We start from the raw sequence: 24620 nt of genomic DNA, 5'->3' as shown, positions 1-24620 counted from the left end.
CAAGATGCTGTGGCACGCTTCAGTTGTTTCTGTACCATGGCACATCCTTTGCTTATCACTCTCCTCCATAGCAATGATGTTGCTAAGAGATGCCCATGTTCTCATGGGGCATTTTCTCAAAGGCTCTCTTGCAATCTTTTATAGACTTAAATCTACTATTGTCTGTAATATTTCTTCTCCCTCAATCTTGTGCATTCTGCTGTCTTGTTTTCCTATCTTGCTCCAGTATCTTCTGTCTTGGCTTTCTATTTCTTACCTTTTGAGGTGAGTAATGTGATTTCTATGCAGTTCAGTCTGCCTCTTGTAGAGGGTGTTTGCCAGTCCTGGCTGGAGGCTTTCCCAGTGTTCTTCTGTTGCCCTCTTTCACTTCTGTCTCTAGTGGGGAAAGAAATCTAAAAACGATACGAATCCACCAGCCGTTATGCCACTGGGTATCTGGAGTCTCCATGTCTACAGATATATACTCTAAACTTTTCTTGGGAACTTTAGGTAAAGGTTCAAACAGTGAACTGTATAATCCTCCTCCAGAAGATAAGTGGGAGATAATGATGTTCCAGTAAGGGAGCTGGAAAAGGAACTCTCTTCAGTTTAAAATGTAAACAGTTTCTGGTAGTGCTAAAATCAAGCAGTTGTATATATGGACTTTTTGAAAAACTCTGCTATTCTCATGCATCAGTTAAGCAGAAATATTCATATGCATCTTAAATATGTATTTGTAGTGCTGATTACAATCTAACAACATTTTAAAATGAATTTATTACTTCCAAAGAAGCTTTAAAACACAGGACTCCTTATGTTCCCAAGCATGCCAGAGCCTCTCTGTGGGATGCCAGTTGCCTGCAGTGAACTGCCCACGACTGTATCAATTACTTGATTTTTCAGTAGAATTTGGGCTGTGCTCTTCTGCTCTTCCAGCCCTCAAATCTTTGCAAGTGCAGAAGCAGGGCTTCAGTTGTTTGGTGTGCTACGTGCACTTTGGCTTCATGGGTGCTTTAAAATTACCAGTTCTCAACACCCTGGCACTCTGTCTGTAATTACCTTGCTCAATATCATGAGCAGCCTGTGGGATGGTTGAGTTCACCTCAGGGCAACAGAGAGCTCCTTTGTTTGCCTGGCAGCAGGATTGAACAGAGAACACCTGTAGAAGAGATACAGGGTTCACATGGTCATGTGATCTTGGGCCACACCTGGGCAAAGAGGTGTTTACTGGCTCTACAGAATTCCTTTCTAAGTTACCATCAGAGAGCTTGCCTAACTAGAAAGGACATCTGCATTTTATGTTTTATATCCATCTGCAGTTGCTCATCTCACAAGCTGCTGCAAGCAGCACCACGCTGGCCTGTGTGTGGGGTGGGAGTGGAAGGGAAGCAGGCCAGGCAAGTGGCCACTGAAATGAACCATTCCTTTGTCCCTCGTGCTGATGTGCTCCTGTGTTTTGAGTGCAGTGCTTGTTCTTCTACTTGGCAAGAGCAGTTCCTGCTATTAGTAAACAAGATATAGTACCCACCAAAAGATGATTCTCTCTCTTCTCTTTGTTTTGAGATTATTTGACTTGGATTTTGCCACATGATTATGCAGGGCAAATTACGATGATTTCCAGTAATCATCAAGTGTCCTGTTTGGTCCTTCTTCAGGGAAAATCAGTCACATGTGGTGGGACTCTGTGCTGGATGGCAAGGAGAAAGACTTTTGCAATGGGACTTTGAGGCTTCTTTTGGACTCCGGTTGTTCAAGAGACAGGTCTTCCTGGCCAGCTACTCTCTCTCTATATGCCACAGTGTATTGTTCACCTCAACAGTGCCCTGTGGAGAATCTGAGCTCTCCTGTTTGAGCTCCTTGCCCTGACTCCTAGAGAGCACAAATTAACCAGGCTGTTGTTCTCTCTTTGTGCAGCCGTCTTTTCTCTGGTGTGGCTGATGCGAAGTATCCAGACACAATTGCCTTGACCTTTGACCCCACCAACCAGTGGCTTTCCTGTGTATACAATGACCACAGCCTGTATGTGTGGGATGTCAAAGACCCGAAGAAAGTGGGCAAGGTGTACTCTGCTTTGTATCACTCTTCCTGTGTGTGGAACATTGAGGTATGTTGTCTGCAGACACAGGTGTTGGATTGTGAGTTGCAGCTGAGAAAGTCATCAGACGAGCTACCAAATTTGAATGCAAACACTTACTGTAGAAGGAAAGAATTGACTCAAATTTTCACCTGTGGTTGGTGTGTTTGCTACTGGGCCTGAGAACAGTTCTTTGGCTGCACTGCAACAGCTGACTGATTGTGTGAGATGCAGTGTGCTACTGAAAAAAAAATCTCGCCATTAAAAAGTGAGAGGTGGGAGAAGAAGCAGAATTGAACAAAGCTGAATACAGAGCCTCCTTTTAGAGGATGCAAAAGAGATTATTGCTGACCTCAAAAAATTGCTTGAGATTTGTGGTGAACAAGTGCTTCAAAAAACCATGAAACAGTGATAAAGTCTGAACTCTGGTCCTCCTTAACATATTCACCAGAACATGTGGAAATAGTCTCTCAAGTGTCTGTCATCTTCCAGTCTGTCTAGCTGGCTTTCCCTCAGAGGGACAGAGGGAAGAAAAGGAGGTATAGGAAACAGTGCAGTTGTTAATATGTTGAAATATGTCTAACGGTGGTCAGGAAAGGGGAAAGTGGAAAGAAAGTGGAAGAGGTTGAGAACTCTGTTATTATTTACTAATTGCATCACACCCTTTCCTTCTGAATTATAAATAGACAGTAGTAGATGAAAGTTGCAAACAACAGTGCAAGGTGGTTATTGCATGGTCATTGTCTGGGATTTGAGGTGCTCTCTTTGAACTATTAGAAACAAAGGATACTGGCTTGTTGCATGCTTCTTAAGGAGGTTTTTCTGTGATCAGGGAAGCTCAGTGAACATTTGTTTGAAGTCAGTATGAAACTCTGGTCTGCAAAGAGGTTTTTATCAGAACTGTCTGGCTTTCATGTTTAGAAAACAGAAGACAACCCTTTTGTCTCATTTTTTTTTTGAAATTTGCTACCAGTATCTAGAATGGCAGATGCCAGGCAGTATTATTCAGGGGTTGATTTTACCTGCCCTTAGATGTATCCAGAGGTGAAGGACAACAATCAGCCCTGCCTCCCCCCTGGTTCTTTCATCACCTGCTCCTCTGACAACACCATTCGTCTGTGGAACACTGAAAGCTCCAACATCCATGGCACAGCCCTGCACCGCAACATCCTCAGCAATGTAAGAACCTAGGTTTGGATTGCCTCCTTGTCCTTGGGGTTGCTCTTCTTCACACACAGGTATTCCCAAGTTAAGGCCCAAATTTCTTTGGATCTCCAAGTCAACACAGGTTTCTCTGTAAACTGAGCACAAATCTGGTTACATGTATGAACCTGAAGAAACATGAAAGGAGTACTGGGTGGAAGGACAGTTTGTCTGAAACAGTCCTGGGGACTATTGCTGTTTTCATAAGCTGCCCGTGGATTCATCAAGCTTAGTCTCTTCCATAAGGGCCATATGCTTCCGGAGAGCTGGTTCTCTTTTTCTGCATCTCTGTGATGTGTAACCACTTTTAAGATTTGTTTGGAAAAGGTGCATTAAATGAAGCAGAGGTTGGGGAGAACTGAATGAAAAACAGCTTGCACTCACTTCATCTATATAAGAGGGAGCATAATCATAGAGGACAGTGACTACATATGGACATTTGCTTCAGATCATGGAAGATCTGTGGACACAGCAGTCCTGATCTCAGGAAGCAAGTGGAAAAAATTCTTGCTTTTTCTGTCACTTCTCAGAAGGCTGACTTAGATGATCCCTAGAAGTCTTTCAGATTCTTGCTGCATGCCCTAATATGTTGTAATCACTAATCCCAGAGGTCATCAGTAGTGCAGGAGATGCTGTTAGTTTCTAGCTTGAGTCTTTTGAAAAGGGTGATTGTGAGATACAGCTGGAAACTTTCATCCTACAATATGAAGGTGCTTAGTGCTTGCTGCTAGCTAAGAGGTCTTACCAGTTACAGCATTATTGCCAATAAAATGTTTATGTTGGCCAGGAGCTCAGTTTCTAAGGCAGATGCTTTGCTTTAATATTTGGTAACTAGTAAATATTTCTGGGTGTATTGTGTCCCCAGGACTTGATGAAAATCATCTATGTAGATGACAACACTCAGGTACTTCTGGACACTGATTACAACTCAGCAGGAAGTGCAGAGAAAGCTGATGCACAAGTGCTGGATACAAAGGTGGGGATACGCACGGTCTGTGTGAGTCCCAGCGGGGAGCACCTGGCCTCGGGGGACAGGATAGGCACTCTCAGGTAATCCCATAAACCTTCTTATGCAGATTGCAGTCTGCTCAGACATGAGAATCAGAAACAGGTATTGTTAATTTAATAAACGTACTGAAATGAGCCATGTTGTGTCTTAGAATATATGAGTTGCAGTCTCTGAAGGAAATGCTGAAGGTGGAAGCCCATGACTCTGAGATCCTATGTCTGGAATACTCCAAACCCGACACAGGTAAATGCAGTTGAGCTGATTCCCCTTTGTCTATAAATGTAATGTTGATCAAGTCAGAATGTCCAACTATGGCATGTTAGAATTATCATGGTGAGCTACTCCTGAATTTCAGAGCAGGCTTGTAGTGTTGGGCCAGTAGGGCCAGCCTTTGAAAAAAGTCTTCTTTCTCTTACTTTGTATTGGAATATTGTATGTTGAGATTGAAACTTTTTCTGTTTAGTATTATAATGTGAAATTTAGTATTAGTATATATAGTATATTACTATATATATATATAATATATATATAGTATATACTATATATAATATATATAGTATATTATATATAATACTATATATATTAGTATATATAGTATTATAATGTGAAAATCAGGGGTGTTACTTTGTGTCTGTCTATGCAGTTAGCTACAGTATAATGTTTTGTCCCTAAGATGACTTGGGAAGCTGTTTTAAAAATGACTTTTTAAGTCATGATCTTGCACTCTTTTTAACTTTCTGACAGGTTTAAAGCTCTTAGCCTCAGCCAGTCGGGATAGATTGATTCATGTCTTGGATGCTGGGAAGGACTATAGCCTGCAGCAAACCCTGGATGAACATTCTTCTTCCATCACTGCAGTGAAGTTTGCAGGTAGAAAATTATGGCCTCCCTCCAAAGCTGGGTTTGAGCACTGCTGTTGTCCCATTGTGTCTGTAAAGTAATTTCAGCTACTTAAATACTGGGCTAGGTCAATTTGAAGCTGCAGCTGGGGGTTTTTTTTGGTCATCTTTTTTAGTTGCAGTCCTGAAAGAAGGTGATACTTGCCTTCTTTTCTGGTTTTGCTTTCTTTTCCTCACCTTCTTCCTCCCAGAAAAAACCTCTCCTGAAAGTCCTCAGCATTTCTTTGGAAAACTGTTTTCTCTAATTATTTACTCCCTTTAACTAATTTCAGAGGACTACATGTTGCTCTTATTTAGGAGAACTGTGAACAGTTGTCCAAAAAAAATCCCCAAACACACACAAAAAAAGTTTTGAGTAAAGTAAATTTGTCATTGAAAACCACTGTAAGAGTCTGCATTCCTGGTAATGAGCACATTTTATCCCCAGCACCCAGTTGCTACTGATGGTCAGATACCAGTTGGGAACAGCAAGAGTTGGCTGCTCTGTCAGGAAAAGCCAGTAGCCAGGAGTGACAGGAAGGCAGGCAAAGGTAGTGGCCTTTTCCACTGGTAGTGGGAAAGTACCACAGGATGTGAACAGGAACAGATCAAGTCCAGTGGCGGTAACTAGGTACAGCCAGTAGTCCAGGTCACCAGACAAATCCATAGTGATAAGACTGTGAATTCAAGCAATTCAAGGTCTTGATCAGTCTGGAGTGGTCAGGGACAGCTACAGTTCAGTGCCTGCCAGGCAAGTTCACAGCAGCAAGGCAAGATGGAGTTCAGATCAGGAAGGTGAGTCCATGGGCTGGGTCAGGATTCAGATCATTGTGGGTATGTGTCCAGGCACAGCTGTGGCTGCAATGCTGCTGCTGTGTAGCTCAGCTGGGGCTCAAGGATGAGAACCTCAGCTTGAAAACTGCTCCTGAGTGAAGGGATTCTCTGAAGCTTCACAGCACGGGCTCCCCAACACAACTGTGTGACTTTTCCAAGTTTTTTTCTGGAGGAGCTCCAAGGCCAGCAAAAGTTGCTCTGACAGATCTGTCTTATCAGTGAGCTGGCCTTGAATGCAGCCAGCTGACTTCCTGGGAGATGAGGGAAGTGGGCTCAAGGGCTGGCAGCTAAAGCCTTTGTGCTGGTCTATGAGCCAAGTGCAGGCATGCTCTAAGTGGGTGCAGTCCAAGGGCCTGTGTGATGTTGGATGCATTGTCGCTGCTTAGAGTTTTATCAGGTGTTGCATTGATGAAGGAGCTGATTGGTTACATAAGAGTCCTAAGGGAAGAAGGGAAGCCTGCCCCTGCAGTTAGATAGGGCAGCAAGAAACGTGTGACCAAGTCTAAGGTCTGAAAAGTGCCTATTGCTTCTACAGTGTGTGCATGTGCCATGTTGCCACAGAGTGCTGTGGCACACAGAGGTATGAGCATATTGGTGAGGGAGAAGACAGAATTACATCCTAATCTGTCCTGTAAAGCCTCTGTGTTAAGGCCTCATGCACTCTGAGCATAAAAGACAAATGTCCCTGAGAAGGGGCTTCTGTTTTGCTGCTTGGGGAGGAGTCAGTCTTAGCTAATCAAGACTGGAATAAATGAGCAGTGGTATAAATTGAAACATTTTCTCCACCTTGTGTATGTGTTTATCTTTTGTCTCCTGCCTTTTCTCTCCAGCCAACGATGGGAAAGTGAGAATGATAAGCTGTGGGGCGGACAAGAGCATCTATTTCCGCACTGCGCAGAAGGTAACCTTATCACAGCTTTTTGTACAGTTCTAATTTATAATCTCTCCACAAAGGAGTTACTTCAAAGAATGATATCAGAATTTCTGTATGAGCTTGTTGCTATTTCAGCCTCAGTGCCTCCTGCTGACTCGATAGAAGAGATTACATTCAGAGAACTAGTTCTGTGAAGCACGCAGCTACTCCCAGCCTGACCTCTCCCAGCAAGATGTGAAACACCGAACTGTTAGGATATCTGCTTTTCTTTCACTGCCAGACCTATTGTGAGGACTGGTGAAAGAGTATGTGCTGGAGGGAAGAGTTCCATGTGCCTCCAGTCTCATCTGTTCCCAGCAGCTCCCTGGGAAGGATTGTTTTGTGCTGGCTGTGTGAGAAGACTCATCTGGATTTACTTGTTTTTAAAAATGGATTACCTACTTGATTTTGACACAGTTTTTATCTGTGTGTTTAGACAGGAGAAGGGGTCCAGTTTACCCGAACACATCACATTGTTAGGAAGACCACACTTTATGACATGGATGTGGACCCCAGCTGGAAATACGCAGCTATTGGATGCCAGGATCGTAACATAAGGTTAGTTTCCTTCTCATCTTGAAAATATTTTTGCAGTCATAAACAAGGCAGCTCCATCTCCATCATTATTCCTCTCAGTTCTTTGATACAGCGTTTTCAGACAGATCTGAGGCACTGTGAGGTTGAACTCTGCCTTTCCCCTCACTGATAAAAAGCTGTGACTATGTGCAACGCCCATGGGACTCTTGGCTACTCATTGCAAAGGTTTTCTACTGGGAGAGCAAGTGTGCCTTCCTTGGCACATCATTGAGCTGTGGGGCAAGAACTTCTGCACTGTGGTAATTTTGGTTTTGAAGGTACTTAGTGAAAAGCTGTGAGGTCCTGTGAAATACCTGGGATTGTGGGAACCTAAAACTGAATTAGATGTGACTGTCATTGAACAAGTGGAGTCTGTTCTCTGTTCCTTTTTTATCCATTTCTCCAATCAGTCTGAATGAAAGCAAAGGAGTCTCTCTGTAGTTGTGTGTCTCCTATTATAGCTGTATGAGATGGTATGAGTTTTGGTCATAGCTAAATATCACTACTGGATGTGATTTGGTTTTGTATTCTAACATAAATAAAGTGTCTTGCTCTCTTTGGTCTAGTATGAAGGAGGCCAGGTATTTTTACAGCAGTGAGGACTGATTGATTATTGGCTTGGGAATAAATCATCAATTTTAATTCAGATGATCTGCCTCTGCATTACTTTTGAGGTTTTTTTCTTGAACCATTTAACTGATTGGTGATAATACTTCATGGAGATAATTTCTCCACTTCCTGTAGCTTGGCCCTGTTTCCTGTATTTTATGTGGAATGAGGAACAGGGAGGGAAAAGGATCCTGGTGACAAGAGCCCCAGAGCAGTACCTGGGCAAAAATGAGCCATGTTATCTTATGTCACTCCCTCAGGGTTTTCAACATAAGCAGTGGGAAGCAGAAGAAGCTTTACAAGGGATCCCAAGGTGAAGATGGCACCCTTATCAAAGTAAGCTGTTTTCTTTTCCTTCCATTTTCAGTTTTTTTCAGCTTCTCTGAATGCAGCTCAGGGGCAAGAAAATGAAATACAAATCTGAATACAGTAATTTGGTTTTTTTTTTTTTTTTTACTTGCTCCATACTCTGTCCTTTACCCTGCTGGCTGCTTCCTTCTATTTCCACCCTTAAGGGCTGGTAATGTATTTGGGTTTCATGAGGCTAAAACAGGAAAAGAGTCAATGAATGCTGAAGCTGATGTATGATTTTTCTCTCTGTCCTGTTTCTGAAGTGAGTCACTGGACCATGCTGTAAAAACAAGTGGAACTGCACCAATATCTGTCAGGAGATGGTTTAATCCATTTAATTTGATATTTTACTTTCTACTCCAGAGACCTCATTCTGGGTTTCTTGACTGGTTTTGTTAGTTAGTTTTGTTAGTTAGTTTTTAAAGTGGAAATGCCTGTTGATCAGTGTTTGTGAAGTCGATTTCAGAGGGCAAATACAAAGGAAACTCTTTGAGTTGATAAAATTAAATAGCATCTGCCCTGAAAAGCTTGGGTCTTGGAGTTCTGGACAAGCCTGGTACTTCTTAGAGAGCGTCTGTGGATGTTTTCTACCTGCTGAGTGCATCCAGGCCTTGGGCCAGCACAGCATGCCTGTTTCTGCCACTATCCAGGGCTTACCCTGGTAAATCTGATGTGTACAAGATTCACAGTTGAGTGGAAGAACTGCATTCTTGTCTATCTATAAAGAGGGAAAACCAGTTGACAAAATCAAAATATCTCTCAGGTTAAGTTGCCAAACAAGCTTCTTCATTGTATTTTTATTTTTCACTGATAATTTTTCTACTGCTATAATGCAGTAGTATAATTATTAGGGCCTGGAAGGAATGTCCTTTGAGGAGCAGCTGAGGACATTGGGCTTACCTGGTTTGGAGAGGAAGAGGCTGAAGGGTGACCACATTGCTCTCTACAGCTTCCTGAGGAGGGGACACAGAGAGGGAGGTGCTGAGCTCTTCTCCCTGGGATCCAGTGACAGGATATGTGGAAATGGTTCAAATTTGCAGTGGGGAGGTTTAGTCTGGACATTAAGAAGCATTTCTTTCCTGAGAGTTTGGTAAAACACTGGGACAGATGTCCTGGAGAGGTGGTCAATGCCCCAAGCCTGAGAGTGTTGAAGATGCGTTTGATCAATGCGCTTAATAACAAGCTTTAATTTGGTCAACTCTGAACTGGTCAGGCAGGAATAGATGATAGTTGTAGTTCCCTTCTAGTTGAAATTATTGATGGGTGTAAATAACTGGGTAAAAAGGGAGGGGAAAACAAATAATTTTGTTCAGTGTCAGTTCTTCTGTTTTACAGAGAATGAAAAATTCTTTCTCTTTGCCTATTATAATTCCTACAAATTTTTTATAAGCCAGAGTAAAGAAAATGAAAAATTGATGCTACACTTTAAATTGCTGATAAGCTTAGGTGCTTGATTAGATCTTTCTCAGACAAGAAACCATGACATGTTCTGAGAGCTGGATTTTTTGTTTTTAATATCCTTTTTGGTGTTGGTTTTTTTTTTTTTAATGTGTATCTCAATTACTTTTACTGTTGCTTTGCTCATTTTTAAGACAATTATGTAACCAAGGGATTATGGTTGTCTCTGGAATTTAAACTTCCTTGGCATGTTATTCTGAGATCATAATACACATTGCAGTTTAATGAGTAGAACCCAAACAGTGATGCTGGAAGCAAACATCAACAAAATAAACATAAGGAACCAGAAGAATTACCATTATTTAAATACCATGTCTCCCTTGAAAAACATAGTTTTCCCTCTCAGTTCCTTAAAACTCTATAAAAGACAGAGCAGGACATTGGGTGACAGTAACTGTATTTGCTGTGTAGTGCTGCTTTAGACCTGGTCAGGCATTTTCAGGGGATTTTCTATTTGATCCAAGATAAAGCAACAAATAGGTGCATATGAAAAAACACACAATGAACAAAATAGCTGAAAAATGGGAGTTGCAAATGTTGGAGTTGTGACAGCATCATTATCAAAGTTTCTTGGCAGTGTTGAGTTCTTTTTTGCTTTCTCTCCTGAAGACTTGAATCCTGTAATATTTCACTTAACTCTGTCAGATGTGATTTCTTTTTTCTTTTTTTATGGTGTGTGTGTTTTGGGGTTGGGGGTGTTCTTGTTGTTTTGTTTTGATCTTAACATAGAAGAAAGTAAGACCCCAATGGTTAGAAGAAAGTAGGAGAGAGGTAGAGGTCTGTCCACTGGTGGCAATGCCTTCACAGTCATGAAGGCATTTAATTTAAGTGCCTTCAGTCTCTGATTAGGTTGGAGAGACTCCTAGAAGTCTAGTCAGGATTAGGTAGGAGATTTGTCCTGGAATGCTGGATAGGGTGGTACTCAGTTGGAATCCTGTGGGCGCTACTTGCATTTTATTCTGACTGTCTTGGGTGTTCTGGACTATTTTCATGTAGTTTGAAGGTAGTTTCTCACCAGATCTTTGCATTCCTCTGGTCTCCTAAACCAGGTGCAAACAGACCCTTCTGGTCTTTACATTGCAACCAGTTGTTCTGACAAGAACCTCTCCATCTTTGATTTCTATTCTGGCGAGTGTGTTGCAACCATGTATGGACACTCAGGTAAGGCTTGTAACCTTCTGGAAATGCATTTTTTTCTGCTGATGACTATATAGTAGGGGTCTGATACTAGTCAAAGCTTTCTGAAGATTCCTCCCCACCAAAGTTTACCTAATTGGTATTTTTGAGTAGGTTGTAGTTGGATGAAATTGTAATAGCCTATTTTATTGCAAGTTCAATTTTTGCATTTTGCACACAAGTGCACACACACACAAATGTCAAGCCATGTATTTACTTACACAGTTTTTCTAATAGCCTATAAGGTAGTCTGTGTTTTTTTCAGTGTATTCAGTTTCATTATGATATACCCTCAGCTCCTACCATGCAGGAGCTATTCTATTATAGGCAAAAAGAGAATTCAGTCTTCATGTATATTTTGCCGTGGGGTCCCCTTCCTATGTCAAGCCTAGATTCTTGGTTAAATGGTTATGGTAATTGGGGCATATTGATCTGTGAAGTGTGAATTACTGAATATAGCTAGCCTATTTGGCTAATGATCTCTTCTGTCCATTTCAATAATTCAGGGAAGATTGGTTTTTTTGTGCTTTACTTCACACAGAGATTGTAACTGGGATGAAATTCAGTAATGACTGCAAACATCTGATCTCTGTTTCTGGTGACAGGTAAGAGGTTTTGCTTGTTTGTAATACTGGCTCATGCCATCTCATACTGGATCTAGGATGTCCTTAAGAAAGGTAGATTTTTTTTTTTTTTTAGGGATGTTTTATGAATTCCAAATAAATCTGATAGCTTTCTGAATCCTAAATGTGTGCTGTTGGCAAAGCTCACAGAGTTTATGTTATGAAATACCCATGTGAAGTATTTTCCTTTTCTGAGTGTAAATACTATTCTCTGCTGGAAAGGGGACAGAGATGTGACCTGTTTCCTGACCAGCCTTCAGGTCTGTAATATAAGGCATCTTGTGCTATTTTTGCTAGTAGTGCCGAAACTTTTTCTTGCACTACTCCTGTTGGTGAGGTTTCACCAGGTGAAAGAGCTTGTTTAGCAGCAAAAGGGACAGGCCTGTCCCCGCTTTTTGATCCTGTCCATATGGTCCTCTTCCCGCTCCCCTGAGTCAGCAGTGGTGCAGCTGACCCCTCATTCAGCTGATTCAGGTCACTACATCACTACTCCCCTGAGATGAGTTTCTGCACATTTAGTGAGCTAAATCAGTTCACTAAAAGGTTAAGTAATCACCAGACTGAGCCCAAGGGAAAAAGGAGAATATGTGCCTAGTACGATGATTGTATAGGTGAGTGGAGCCACTATTTCTGGAATCAGTGAATGCTTAAATCAGCTGAACTGGATAAAATTTTTCTTTTGAGAAAGATGGTTCCTGGGGTGCTATTGCAAGTTCAGAGCAACCCAGATTCTCTCTCTCTCTCTCTCTCTCTTTTTTTTTTTTTTAATTAATAAAACACAACTGAATTGGAAAGAGGGTTTTAGAGGGTGAGTTGTTACAGAACATACAATATATCACATGAAATCTCATCAGTTGGTTGTTTCTGTCTTTCAGTAATAAACAAATTATTTAGTTTTCCTCTTTCTTTTCCTTTCATGTGGTTAAATAGTTTAGGGAAAAAAGTTGCAGGAGAGAGAATCCTTTTGTTGTGAACTTCTGACAAATTCCAGAAACATGGAAGGTTTGAAATCCCTAGTGATCCTTGTGATTTAGTGCAACATTCTTTTGTTGACATTTCCATGAGAAAAAGGGTCATTTTCTTCACTAAGGGTATGCAGGAGTTGGATGAGAAGTGAGGAAAGGATGCATGAAGAAGTCTGCTATAAAGAGATGAGAAAGCATCTTTTTCAAAGGAGAACAGGGAAAATAGTCTGTTCACACACAGCAGCATGTGCAAAAGAATAGAGCTGAGAATAGAAAGAAAAACAGTGATGAGAAAAGACACAAGGACTGTGAGATTCATGTGAGAAAAGTAATGCAAAGTAAGAAAAAACAAAACAAAACCCCCTCCCCAACCCCAGCAAAAGAAGGGGTAGGTGGGTGCTCGTTTCTGTAGAGTTTGTGTTGAGTGCAGGTTGTTTGCTGCTTGTCTCTAGGTTTGATAACTGCAGGCGTGGGATTAACGAACAAGCCAGATTTGCTTTCAGAATTTTGTTTCCTCCATTTCAGTACCTTTTCAGCAGCAGATTATGGTTGCTGTTACTTGCAGAGAGCTAGCTGCTCCTTGAGGGGAAACAGCTGGCTGCCCTGGGTTGCCATGGTTCCCAGACACAGTGCCTCAGCCCTTTCTCCTGGTTGAAAAGCTCCAGTGGGAGGATGACAGTGTGTTCACAGGCAATGGGGGAAGTGTCTGTATGTGATTTCAGTAGCTGGGAGTGGTGCTCCTGAGCATGGCACTGGGGACAAGAAGGGAAGTTTTAGTTTTGCTCTAAAATCTCCACAGACTGCAGACAGGGGTTTATGGGCTTTTTTGGTGTGATATGGTTAAAACCTTTTAAATTGTTTCCTCATGAGAGAGAAAAAAATGAAGAACATTCAGGTATTCAGTATCCTAGCACTTTTGACATTTGCCTCAGGTCAGGGAGACCAAAGTTCATGGTCGTTGTTCAAAATGGCAAAGCAAATTAATGTTTACATGCTATCAAGAAAAGAGGGAGAAGTCAGTAATTGAAAAGTCTTCTATGTATTGGAGTACTGGCACTGATGGGTCTTGAAAAACTGAATTAAATCCTCTTTGGATTCCAAAGCAGGGTGCAGGATTTTATAAGTGATAGCCAAAACACCATCTCTGTTTCTACATCAGTGTAGGTATACCCAGCTAGACAGGAAAGATGACTGAGATGAAAAGAGTTAGTTAGCACTAGGGTCAAATTTCAAAGACAATGCTGGTCATTTTACTTTCTAGTAGCTGAACATGAGATATGGTATTCTTTAATGTGATGAGGAATATATTTTTTTAAGCTGAATTTCTGAAGAAATTCATGAAATGAGACCACACTGTTGGTTTCCTTCTCTCAAATGCTTTTGAATCTGTTGACCAAACTCAGTCAAATTTCACAGAACATTCTGAATTGGAAGGGGCCCACAAGGATCATCAAATCCAGCTCTTAAGTGAATGGCCCATACAGGGATTGAATTTATAGCCTTGGTGTTATTAGCACTGTGCTCTGACGTGCTGAGCTAATGGCTGCGTAAATTCTGTGCAAGTGTCCTGTATGGAGTCCCAAGTAAAATATTAGGAGCACCCTGACTGCAAAAAGTACTGCCACATGAGCTTAACTGTTATTACAGCACAGAGACTCCATGGGATGGTGGGCATTAGGAAGGCCTTGCCTTTGCGGGGGTAGTGGCAGTCAGAGACTTCATCCACTGGTAGAGGATGCAAGGGACATCTGTAGGCTCCACTTACCCTGGTGACCATGGAGGGACTTGTTACAGCATTTCCTTTAGCAGCTGGTCAGATAGTCAAATAGAGGTATGGGATCAGAGACAGGTCTGTGTAAATATCTCTGCAGTTGCTCTCGCTCATAGGGAGTCTTTGACAGGCAGGTTCAACCCTTTTGTCATGAGGCTTGTGATGGGATTGAGTTTTTTTGAAGCTGTTTCTGCGTGTGTCTCTCTGCTGCAGACAGAAGGGCTCTTGTTTGTCTCTGCAGTGGGAATTAGTACCAATAAACTTAACTGAGACTTGGTGCCAGCCTCACCTTTCCCTCTTTCAGCTGCATCTTCATCTGGCGTCTGAGCTCAGAGATGACCATCAACATGCGGCAGCGACTGTCTGACATGAAACAGAGAGGGAAGCAGGTGGAGAAGTCTCCTCCTCACAAGGCAGCTGGACTCATGAGGTGAGCAGAGCAGACTGAGAAGAGGTGGCTGGCTTTGTAGGGTGGAATGTGAAAGAGTGGCACTGGGATTCAACTGTAAGGTTTTTGCTGTCTTCACTGATAGCGTCTTCCAAAAGTTCTCGTATTCCTCTGTTGAATTTGCCATGGGTTTTGTACCCCTCTTCTTTGGATATAGAAACCAGACTGGGATCTTCAGACAGGCTTAGTGTGCTTCACTAATTGCAATATGTATGCAATGCCTCTCGTGTCTTAATTTAGTTTAATGATGTGGTCAGAAATTTTAATAAGCAGTTCACCTAGGAATAGTGAGGATGGTACACAGAATCCTACCAGGGAAGCTGTGATCCTTCTTGAATAAAGTTCTCTAGATCTAAGCTGAATGCAATTTAAAGGCTGCTTTCTGCAGTGTCAGTACTGAAGTACACCTGTGAGCTGTATGAATTGGCTATGTTTATCATAATTCTAAAACATTCCTTACAGTTTTGCTGTTTCTTTGTTAACTATTTTCTGGAGGCTTTGTAAAAACCCAGCTAAAATAATTATAATATGAATAATAAACACAAAAATAATTTAAATAGAAAAAGCTCTTGCTAGCTAAATAATATTATTTTTTGCTTGGTAAACAACGTATCTAAAAACAAATTACTGCAGCCTACAAGCTAAATAGATCTAAATTTATCTGGTGACCTTTCTTTAAAAAGTAGTGCTTCTGTTTTTAAACAGAACAAGAGTGACAGGGCATTTTTGATTATTAGTGCAATGTGTTTGGTTTCTCTGTAGTTTGTAAGTAACTGAGACTAGTTGGATTGTAAGCAATGCAGGGGAGAGTCCTGACCAAAATGATACGAGATCACAGTGGGGGAAAAAAGGATAAACACAGATTTTTTTGTTGTTGTTGTTCCTATGTCCCAAATGACTACAAATGGAGTTCTGGATATAAAAGTACCCAAAGCGTTAGAGGATTTACCACGCTGGTTGTTGAGTATCACGAGGACTGTCCCACCCCCTTTGGGAGCAAGCAATGTTGTAACAAGTCTGTCTGCATAGTTTTGTTTTGGAAAGTCTTGATCTGCTCATTCTTGAAATGAGTCTTGTCTAGTAAGTGCTTTTGGTAACGATGCTGGGAAAACTCAGGAAGCCTTTTTTCTACATAAAGTTCGGGATCTGTCAAGCAATGTGCTTTTTATAGCAGTCCCTCCATTATTCCAGCAGCTGCAGCCTTACCCTACCACAGCTCAGCCTGTGACAGATAATCCCAGTCCTGTTCCACGTGAGGTGATACTTGTTTCCATCACAGACGCTTGCTGAAGGGCGGTGCTAGTGCCACGCCAAGCCCAGAACTTTATTAAACTTGTTTGGTAGCCTCTTTGCAAGCCTTGAATCTGCTTGTCAGCTTTGAAAGCTTGTTTTCAGTTTTGATTGTCCGCTGTGGTAACTGGAGATCAGCAAAGACATAACTTCAGAGCATTTTGGATTGGTACTGACGATGGAAGAAGAGCCTATTGGACCAGCATTATTGAGGTGGGAGAAGGAAAACTAATGAACTTGAGTGAGATTTATTTTCTAGGTGCCCTGCATCTGTTCTGATTGTTTCCAGAGCCTGTCTGTGTAGGTTGCAGTAGAGAGTTGAGTTGCAACTTGTGGTGTAAAGTTGTTGTCTCAAAAGACTGCCAGTAGTATGAGAGAGTTCCCTGCCTGGTGATAATTCCTTTGTTCTACTAGATCTTCTTTAGAACAGTATTGCTAGAATTTGGTGGGGGAAGTAGCACTTTCTGCTAGTTCCATGGTATGAGCGTATTACAGGATGAATAATCAAAATAATACTGGGGTAACAAAATTGATCTGAGGAGGCAGTGGGAGATGAAGATTTCCAATTCAGGACAGTGCTTTCTATCCAGTTGCAACTGTCAGGGCAGGAGCTGACCCAGGTGAGGAACATGAGCAGTGTAAACACACAGAAGGTGCCTTTTTGGGTAAAACCAGTGCTTCACAAAGCCCAGTATTCTGCCTGTGATCGTGGCAGTGGAAGATGCTATTTAGTGAGACACTCTGTGAGCCTTGCTGTATGAGCCTTTGTGGTCCAGTTGCCTCATGCTCCTTTGTTACATCGGGGATGTTAGGAGGTACATCTCTATGTGTTCCCTTTACTATCTGGTCATGGACCATTGTCCATTGAGTTTGTATAAATTCTTTTTGAACTTCATAATATTGCCTGCCTCTGCAGCCTTCTTTGGTGGCAAGTTCCTGGAGTTCACTGCTCTCTGTGGAAAGGACTTTTTTTGTCTCTGTTAAAACACATTCCTACTAGTTTTATTGAAAGTCCTCTGATTCTGAATATTGTGATCTTTTGTTCTGCTGCCAGCTATTGGTAGTGCCCATGGTTTTGTAAACCTTTTTCATAACCTCTCTTCATCCAGCCTGTTCTTTGAACTGAAGAGCTCCAGCATTTTCAGTCCCTCCAAAAATTTTAGACACTAAAGTTTCTCCTCTGACTCACCTTTATGGGATATTGTATTATCTTAGAACTGCTCTGATCTATATGACCCACAGTTCTCCATATTGTGCCTGAAAGCCTTTGAGTTCTGCTTCTGGTTGTGGTCATTGCAGATGTGTGCTTTTTTCTGAACATGAGGAGCTTTGATAGTTGAGGATAACAGAACTTGTACTCCGCTGATATTGCTGGTACATTTTGGTTTTAAGGCTTTTATATTTTCAGTGAAGGGATCATGTAAAGGCCATTTAGCAGGGTTTTGGTTTTGATCCAAGTATGCATTTATAGTTTAGAAAAGCTTGTCTCAAGTTTTAAACTGATTTTACTGTGGAATGTTTGCAAGGCTTATAGTAATTTTTTATCTGGGCATTTCTATTTTTTCATATTAATTTTAAAAATCACTATATTTGTGGCTTTCCTCGACTCTCTATTATAAATAGCAGGAGATAAAAATGCTATGCAAATTGCATAAAAGTTATATATGTATGCTGAAGAAGTACGGTGTGCTATCAGATATATTTGGAAAGAAGAGCTCCTTATCAAATTCTCAGTGGGTCTCGTCCAGTCCAGGAAAGCTGCCTTGTTCCCTGGGGCAGGCTTTTGATGCCTTATCAGAAATGGTGCTTCAGTCTGTGATGAACTACTGCAATTATAACACTAGGTGAACTCTGAAGTCAGTGGACTGTGATCCTTCTGTGGGGAAAACCAGAATAACTCCTTTTAAAACACTTCAACATTTGAAGGGGAAGCAGGAGGACATAATCTGCCAGTGATACCTACCACACAGGATGTTACCGTTTCATAAATACATCCCTAAAGCTGAGGGTTTAAGTAGCACAAGATCAGAGTAGGAATGCTGACAACATACCTCTTTAAATGGATAGTTGCCATTCTTGTCTGCTTTGTTTTGTTTTGAGAAAACAAAACAGGGTTGGATTCAGGTCATACAAAATAATACACAGTACCTATTATCAGATATACTAGAACTCCATTATGACATCTGGTGCTTTTAAGTCTATACCATGTCCTGAAGACTTTCTAATTTAAGGTTCTTCCTTGCCATTCACCCTGTACTGTCTGACCCTTCAAAAACTGGGAGCTGAAGGGCAACTGACACTGGTGCCCCATATAGAACAAGATCCAGCTTGTAGTGAGCTGGGAGTTTGCATCTTCTCCCTGGCAACTAACAATAGAACAAGGGAAAATGACCTCAAGCCCTTTCCCTTTCAAGGGAAATTCATGTTGAACATTAGGAAAAATTTCTTCACTGAAAGAGTCATTAAGCATTGGAACAGGGTCCCAAGGGAAAATCGTTGAGTCACCACCCCTGGAAGTGTTAATAAATGAATAGACATAACACTTCATGATATGGTTTAGTGGGCAGGGTGATATTCAGTCAGATGTTGGTCTTCATGATCTTGGAGGTCTTTTCAACCTCAATGATTCTATGATTCTATGATGCTAGAATGGGATCATTCCTCAGCAAAGAAGATGAACAAGTACAATTAAAACACTTGCTCTGAGTCACATGTATCATGAGAATTGGACATGTCTGTACATGCTGTTCTGGAATAGCTACTCTGAAACGTTCATTCTCATATAATGATGCTTTGGGGTTTGGCTCTCAGCAGGAATTCCGCAAACCCCAGAAGTCTTACTCCTTAATTTTCAAAATGCTCTCATGTGGTGCTTATTTGGAAACAGCTTCTGTGCTTGAAAACTCACTGTACATTACACCGACTCCCATCTAAGCATGAAAAAGAACTGAGGAAGAGTATTGAGGAGATGTGTGCAACAGGGGACTTAGGAGAAAATGCAAAGTACATGGGGGAAGGCAGGGAAAGAAAGGAGAAATAGTGAAGTCTGAATTAGTGAAGTCTGAATTGAAGGGTTGACTTGGGCAAGAACAACAGTTAAAACACTCAAGATCTTGTGAGCCTAGTTTTCATTTCAGGAGTATCTCAGTTTCAAGTCAGTGGGCCTAGGATCATTTTGAAAATATCATTCATTCATCTGTCTCCCTTCAAGTTACAGAACTAAGTTTGAAAAGCATACCTGAGTTGTAAAAAGAAGGATGTGAAAGAGGAGCGGGAATTTTTGCTGGGATAATGCAAGATAACCTTATGTGTATCGAATACGTTACTTCATAACTTGTTTATCACTTCCTGTGAGGTATGAATAAACACCCATCTGACTTCCAAAATATGTTTTGCATTCTCTTACTCTGCTACTTTAAGGATACTAGAACATACCTTTTCCCCCCTCGCTAATGTTTTCAGTCACCATCTGATGGACAGGGGCCATCTTTCTATTTGTAACATAAAAGACATGGATAGCAATCCTCCCTTCTCCATTTGCGCCAATGACAGTACCCATAGGAGCTTGACAAACACATAATCTTTCCTCGCCATATCACCTCATTGTTGTGAGGTATTCAACCAGCTAGATGTTTACAGGTCTAATAATCCAACCCTTCTGTCTCAATAAACTCCTCAAACAACCATGATGAATACAAGCAGATGGATGCTATCAAAGTTACTGATACAAAGTTAATATTGCCTACCACAAATAAACGTAATTAATATATGTCATAGGATGAAACATGGCATAACCTCAAACATACTGTAGTGCTTGGGCTTTGTTGGGACTCCCCTGCTTAGACACAGGAACCTGAGAGTGACAAGATGGGCATACAAGGAGACAGTAGAAAAGATGAAGAGACTGACAAACTCAAATGTCAAAAGTAGACGTGGATGACCAAAATGAAACTTTTTCACTTGAGAACTCTGCAGGCTACAGTCACTTTCACTTTTTTTTGCTAGAACACTTCAAAGCTCATCTGAAATTATTGGGTAGTTATTACTCCTAAAAAAATGGAAATTAGTGTTCTGCCACTACACAGGAAGAGAAAAGATTAAAATACCTTAGCTGTGTCTTACCGTGTTTCAGTACTGCCTGCTGTCTGTCAGCTGCTGGAGAAATTGGTCCCTCGCCAGACTGCTCTGTATTTGGTGGATGAGCTATTTTTATTTCATGAATAATGCTTGGCACTCAACACCCACCAGTGATATCCTATAAATGTCACTAATGATGAATTTGGCACTCTAGCACAAGGCCATGGAGTGAGGGCTACTCAAATGTGTTTGCTGGGGATTTTTCTTTCTTTAAGTATTGTCCAAAGGTTCATTTGTTCATTTGGTTCTGTGGGCTGAAGTAGTGAGTGGAGGAAAGGGAAGAGGACGAGAAAGAGGGAGGGTAAAATTTGGTGTTACTGAATGTCCTTGATTGGTAGTGGGCTGTTCTGTGCTGGGAGTGCCTCTGAGGTCTGTGGTAAAACTTGTCTTGATCTACTTTAATCAAAGATCTGCCCAAGATATGTTTTATGTGATCCTTGTGCTTGAAAGCTAAAATAGTCAGCATGGTGCTCTTATGGTGTGTGGGCTGTGCCTTCAGGTTCTGCCTGGAGCAATCCTTGAAATGAACCTCTGTTATGGGATAATTTGCTGTAAACCCAATTACTTTCAGAGACTATCTCTGACATTTTTGGTGTGTAAATCAGTTCCAGAGAAGAAATGCTTAAGGGTGGGAAAAATATTTGCCTTTCAAATATAATCTACCATCTTGACCTTATCAGCTGGCAGAGTCTGAAATGGAAGGCCCAGTTTCATTCCACTTGTCTTTCTCAGACTTGTTTACTTCTGACTTCTGTCAACCTTCCATGCATATGAGAACATTTCTGTGGCAGGTTCTGCACGTCCTTGTGCAGGGTTTAGCTTGCCCAGTCTCTCAGAGGTGGGTTGTGCTAGAGCGAGGGCTGTTTGAGAGAGTTGAGGAAGCCTCCTGAATACGGATGGAGATAAGGTGGAGAACTGGTGTAAGGATTGAAATGGTGGGCAGTTCTTGCATAAACCATAATACTCCTCCTAATTCCTACCTTTCAGGCATGAGTCCATCTCTGCCTTGTCCTCTGTGCCTGCACTCTCATCAGACAGTGACAAGGATGGTGAAGATGAAGGGAATGATGAAGATGAGTTACGAGGGCTGCAGTCTTTCCATATTCAGTCCAACTGCAACACTGAGAGAGACTCAGGTATAAATGGGAGAGGGGCGTGGGCAGAGATGGAGGAAAATGGCATGGATGTGAAGGGAGAAGATGAGAGAGACTCGCTTGGGGATAACAAGGTACAGGCAGAAAGAGAGAGACCAAAAAAGAAGCAGATGGATAGATACCAGTGGGTAATGTGAAGCTGCCCATGCCTGCATCAGAAGAGGGGTACATTTCAGAGTTCTCTGTCTAGAAATACAGTTGTTAAATTGGCAAGTTTCTTGCTAGTTCCAACTGGCTAAAAAATTTGTTTTTTAATAGTTTCATGGGCTGGGGTCCACAAGCTATTAAAAGTCTGCAGAAGCCAAAAGAGATCAAGAAATCTTCTCAAAAGAGAGCATTTTAGAGATGTCTGATAAAACTTAGAGATTGCTATTATTAATTTGATGTATTTTTACCACAGATGTTACAGTGTATTGGAGCAGACTTTTTTCCCAAGCCTTTGCACTGCACTATGGCAAGTGTTCTGCAGTGGTCTGCTGATTCAATGAAAATCTTACATAAAACTGTATGTCTCCATTAAAATTTTGATACAATGATTTGCACAGTCCATGGGAAAGCATGTGTTGACAGTGGTTCAAAAGGTGTAGGAATACTGCCTTTATGGAAAGATGACATAAGAGCTTGTTCAAAAGCTAGACTGCTGGCTAGGATGTCAACTAGGTGCATATCTGTTTACCTTTCCAGATCCAGACCTTACCCTCTCAAGAAGCCTTTCCCAATGGGAAATGAGGAGGGTGAGTTACTAAACCTTCAGATTGTATTTCTTGTTATAGGGAAACTGAAGAAGAAATTCCCAGAGAGATTAAAATCTTCATTGCATGTGTGGGAAAGGTGCAGCTGTGGTGGGAAACCATTGAGAAGCCTCTCTGAAGAATGATTTGGAGATGGCAAAATAGAGCCTAGTTTAAGAGACTAGGGTGTTTAGAATCTAGAGTTGCACTTGGGATTTTTACATCAGTGTCTTTCCATCAGATGTTATGCTTTTGTCTTTTCCTTTTTGATTTGAATCTCATGTGGTGCTGAAGCTATTCATATACTTGGATCTGAGCAAGACATTTAACTGTTCAACTGTGCAAGAGGCAACAACAAAAGTATAATTTTTACTTGATGCTTTATGATTAATTTCAAGCTGTCTCTCAGTTTTGAGACTTTTATTGAGATGGACATAATTGTGTTTTTCTGTGGGTCTTGTGTTTTTTCTCCTGTTTTTCCATCACCAAAACTCAGTCCCTAAGATAGTTTGTCTCTTAATTTCCCTCAGGCCAAAGAGATAGCAGCAATCCAGCGTTCAGAGGCACCAATGAGCAAGATGCCCCGGCAACGTGGTCGCTGGTCCCAGCCAACCAGCAACATAGAGATGACTGTGAAATCCATGCTTGACCTGCGCCAGCTGGAGTCCTTCTCTGTTTCCCGTTCTCCAAGTCGGGACTCTCTGTCTCAAAACAGCAATGGGGATGACAGAGAAGAGCACACTGACCTTCCGGTGCACATCAACAAAGTAAGGACAGTAGTACTCTGAGGAGGTGAACCCACTCTGAGTGTGTCTGTCCTGCATCTGTTTGTTATTACCTACATTTATTACTACCTGATGCCATTCTTTTTATTGTTAAAGGTTTTCTAAGTGACTTCTGAGGAACTTTATTAGATAACTCTTTTGTAGTTAGTACTCCTGCAATGTGTGATTCTGCTGTCTTACAGCAGAGACCATATGAGATCAAGGCTTCTCTTCAATGACAGGACAACCTCATGTTTTCTTTTAGCTCTTTGAATACTTATGTCAAAAACAAGCTGAGAAGTTGAGCTTGGAATTACAGGTGTGTAAAAACCTAGTTAACTGTTAGCTCACTCTGCTGGGATGCAGTTTCTTGACTCCAGTAGCCACTGAAATGTGGCTCATGATTCCCTTAGTTGTGGGCTGTGCTAGATTAGTAAATTCTCTCTAATCTCTGTATCGATGGATCACAGCAAATAATGTGTGCTCATCCTCAGAAAGCTAGTGCCTGTTTTCCAGTAGCAGTCTGTCCCAGTGCCTAGCTTCATTAATGGTTTTCTTTCCCCTATAACTGTGTGACTGAGAAGAGGATTGAGATTGTTGTATACAGTAATTCAGTTTTTCAGCTGTGGGCCAGTTTAGTGAATTGTCTGATCAGTCCATAGAAGGTAATGGAAGAACCTGCTGCCACATGGCTTACACTCCTGATGTGTGGTCAAAGAGTACTTTACCAAAGAATTTTAAGGAATTGCAAACAAGGAACAAAACAGGAAAGTACAGCAGTAGTCTGACAAGTTTAGTAAATAAGGAGCAGAAAGGACATAGGATTGCTGTGTTTTCTGATCTCAGATTGCTGATCGTATTCTGTGCTGTAATGCATACTTTCTAACCCTGCACAGCACTTGCTGATGTAAGTTAAAACACTGGTTATATCTAGTTTTCTCTCTTTTTAATTAAACCAGGTTGGCAGCTCAATACCTCCCCAAGATAACGGGTCTTGTGTGCGACCCCAAGTGATTCGGCTTGTGTCTTGTGAAGAGGGGATTTTCTCTCAGGAACTGGAACCTTCTGAGAGTGAGGAATGTGTAATCTATCCTGAGCAAGATGAAATCCATCCCACAGACTCTAGCAGGTTAAAAATAATCTCTCTGCTGTGCATGGCTCAGATGTTTCTGTTCTGATTTTCTTGCAGCTTGTATGGTAACTTTGAATTGACTTACTGCCTGATTGATGTCAGGCATGTTTAGTTGTGAGTTTTATGTCAGATGGATGCTAGAGGAATATGAAACTAAGAAGGCACCATTAAAATAATTTTCCTCTGAGGAAACTGCACATTAGCAGTCTCCTTCAAGTTTTTTTTTTTTTTTTTGTTGTTGAATAAACAACTTGGGAGCAGCCTTTTTGCTTTCTCTCTTATCTGGGTTGAAAATAGCAAGGGAAAACTTGGAAGCTGGAAAACTCACTGACAGTGACACATATGTGGCTGTGAAATGCCTACCCAGGAGAAATGACAGGATGCTTACTTATGAAAACTGGGCAAGAATTTAGCAAATGTAGTGTGTGATTACTCTTTTATGGGAAATAGAATGACTTGCATGCTACAGAAGGAATTGAAAAGGACACTGGAGACAGTGGAAACCTTTTTTTATTCCTCTGCTGTTTCTTCTGTTTTAATTCTAT

At 41.4% G+C, this 24620-nt stretch overlaps 1 protein-coding gene across 6 annotated transcripts in view; it reads left to right on the top strand.

Annotated features, from left to right (window-relative positions):
• MAPKBP1 (mitogen-activated protein kinase binding protein 1) overlaps positions 1-24620 on the top strand; it is a 103214-nt gene that overhangs the window by 62836 nt on the left and 15758 nt on the right. For all 6 annotated transcript variants that reach the window (XM_048306292.1, XM_048306293.1, XM_048306294.1 and 3 more), the window contains 15 exons: positions 1894-2083; positions 3086-3232; positions 4122-4306; positions 4417-4508; positions 5010-5135; positions 6808-6878; positions 7327-7448; positions 8336-8411; positions 10934-11045; positions 11602-11665; positions 14724-14849; positions 21282-21430; positions 22133-22182; positions 22710-22946; positions 23903-24072. In XM_048306292.1, coding sequence (XP_048162249.1) covers positions 1894-2083; positions 3086-3232; positions 4122-4306; positions 4417-4508; positions 5010-5135; positions 6808-6878; positions 7327-7448; positions 8336-8411; positions 10934-11045; positions 11602-11665; positions 14724-14849; positions 21282-21430; positions 22133-22182; positions 22710-22946; positions 23903-24072 — 1917 coding nt within the window. The remainder of the gene's footprint in view (positions 1-1893; positions 2084-3085; positions 3233-4121; positions 4307-4416; positions 4509-5009; positions 5136-6807; positions 6879-7326; positions 7449-8335; positions 8412-10933; positions 11046-11601; positions 11666-14723; positions 14850-21281; positions 21431-22132; positions 22183-22709; positions 22947-23902; positions 24073-24620) is intronic.

Source organism: Corvus hawaiiensis, chromosome 6 (assembly GCF_020740725.1).
Source record: "Corvus hawaiiensis isolate bCorHaw1 chromosome 6, bCorHaw1.pri.cur, whole genome shotgun sequence".
Taxonomy (NCBI): Eukaryota; Metazoa; Chordata; class Aves; order Passeriformes; family Corvidae; genus Corvus; species Corvus hawaiiensis.
This window is presented reverse-complemented; position numbering and strand designations above follow the sequence as displayed.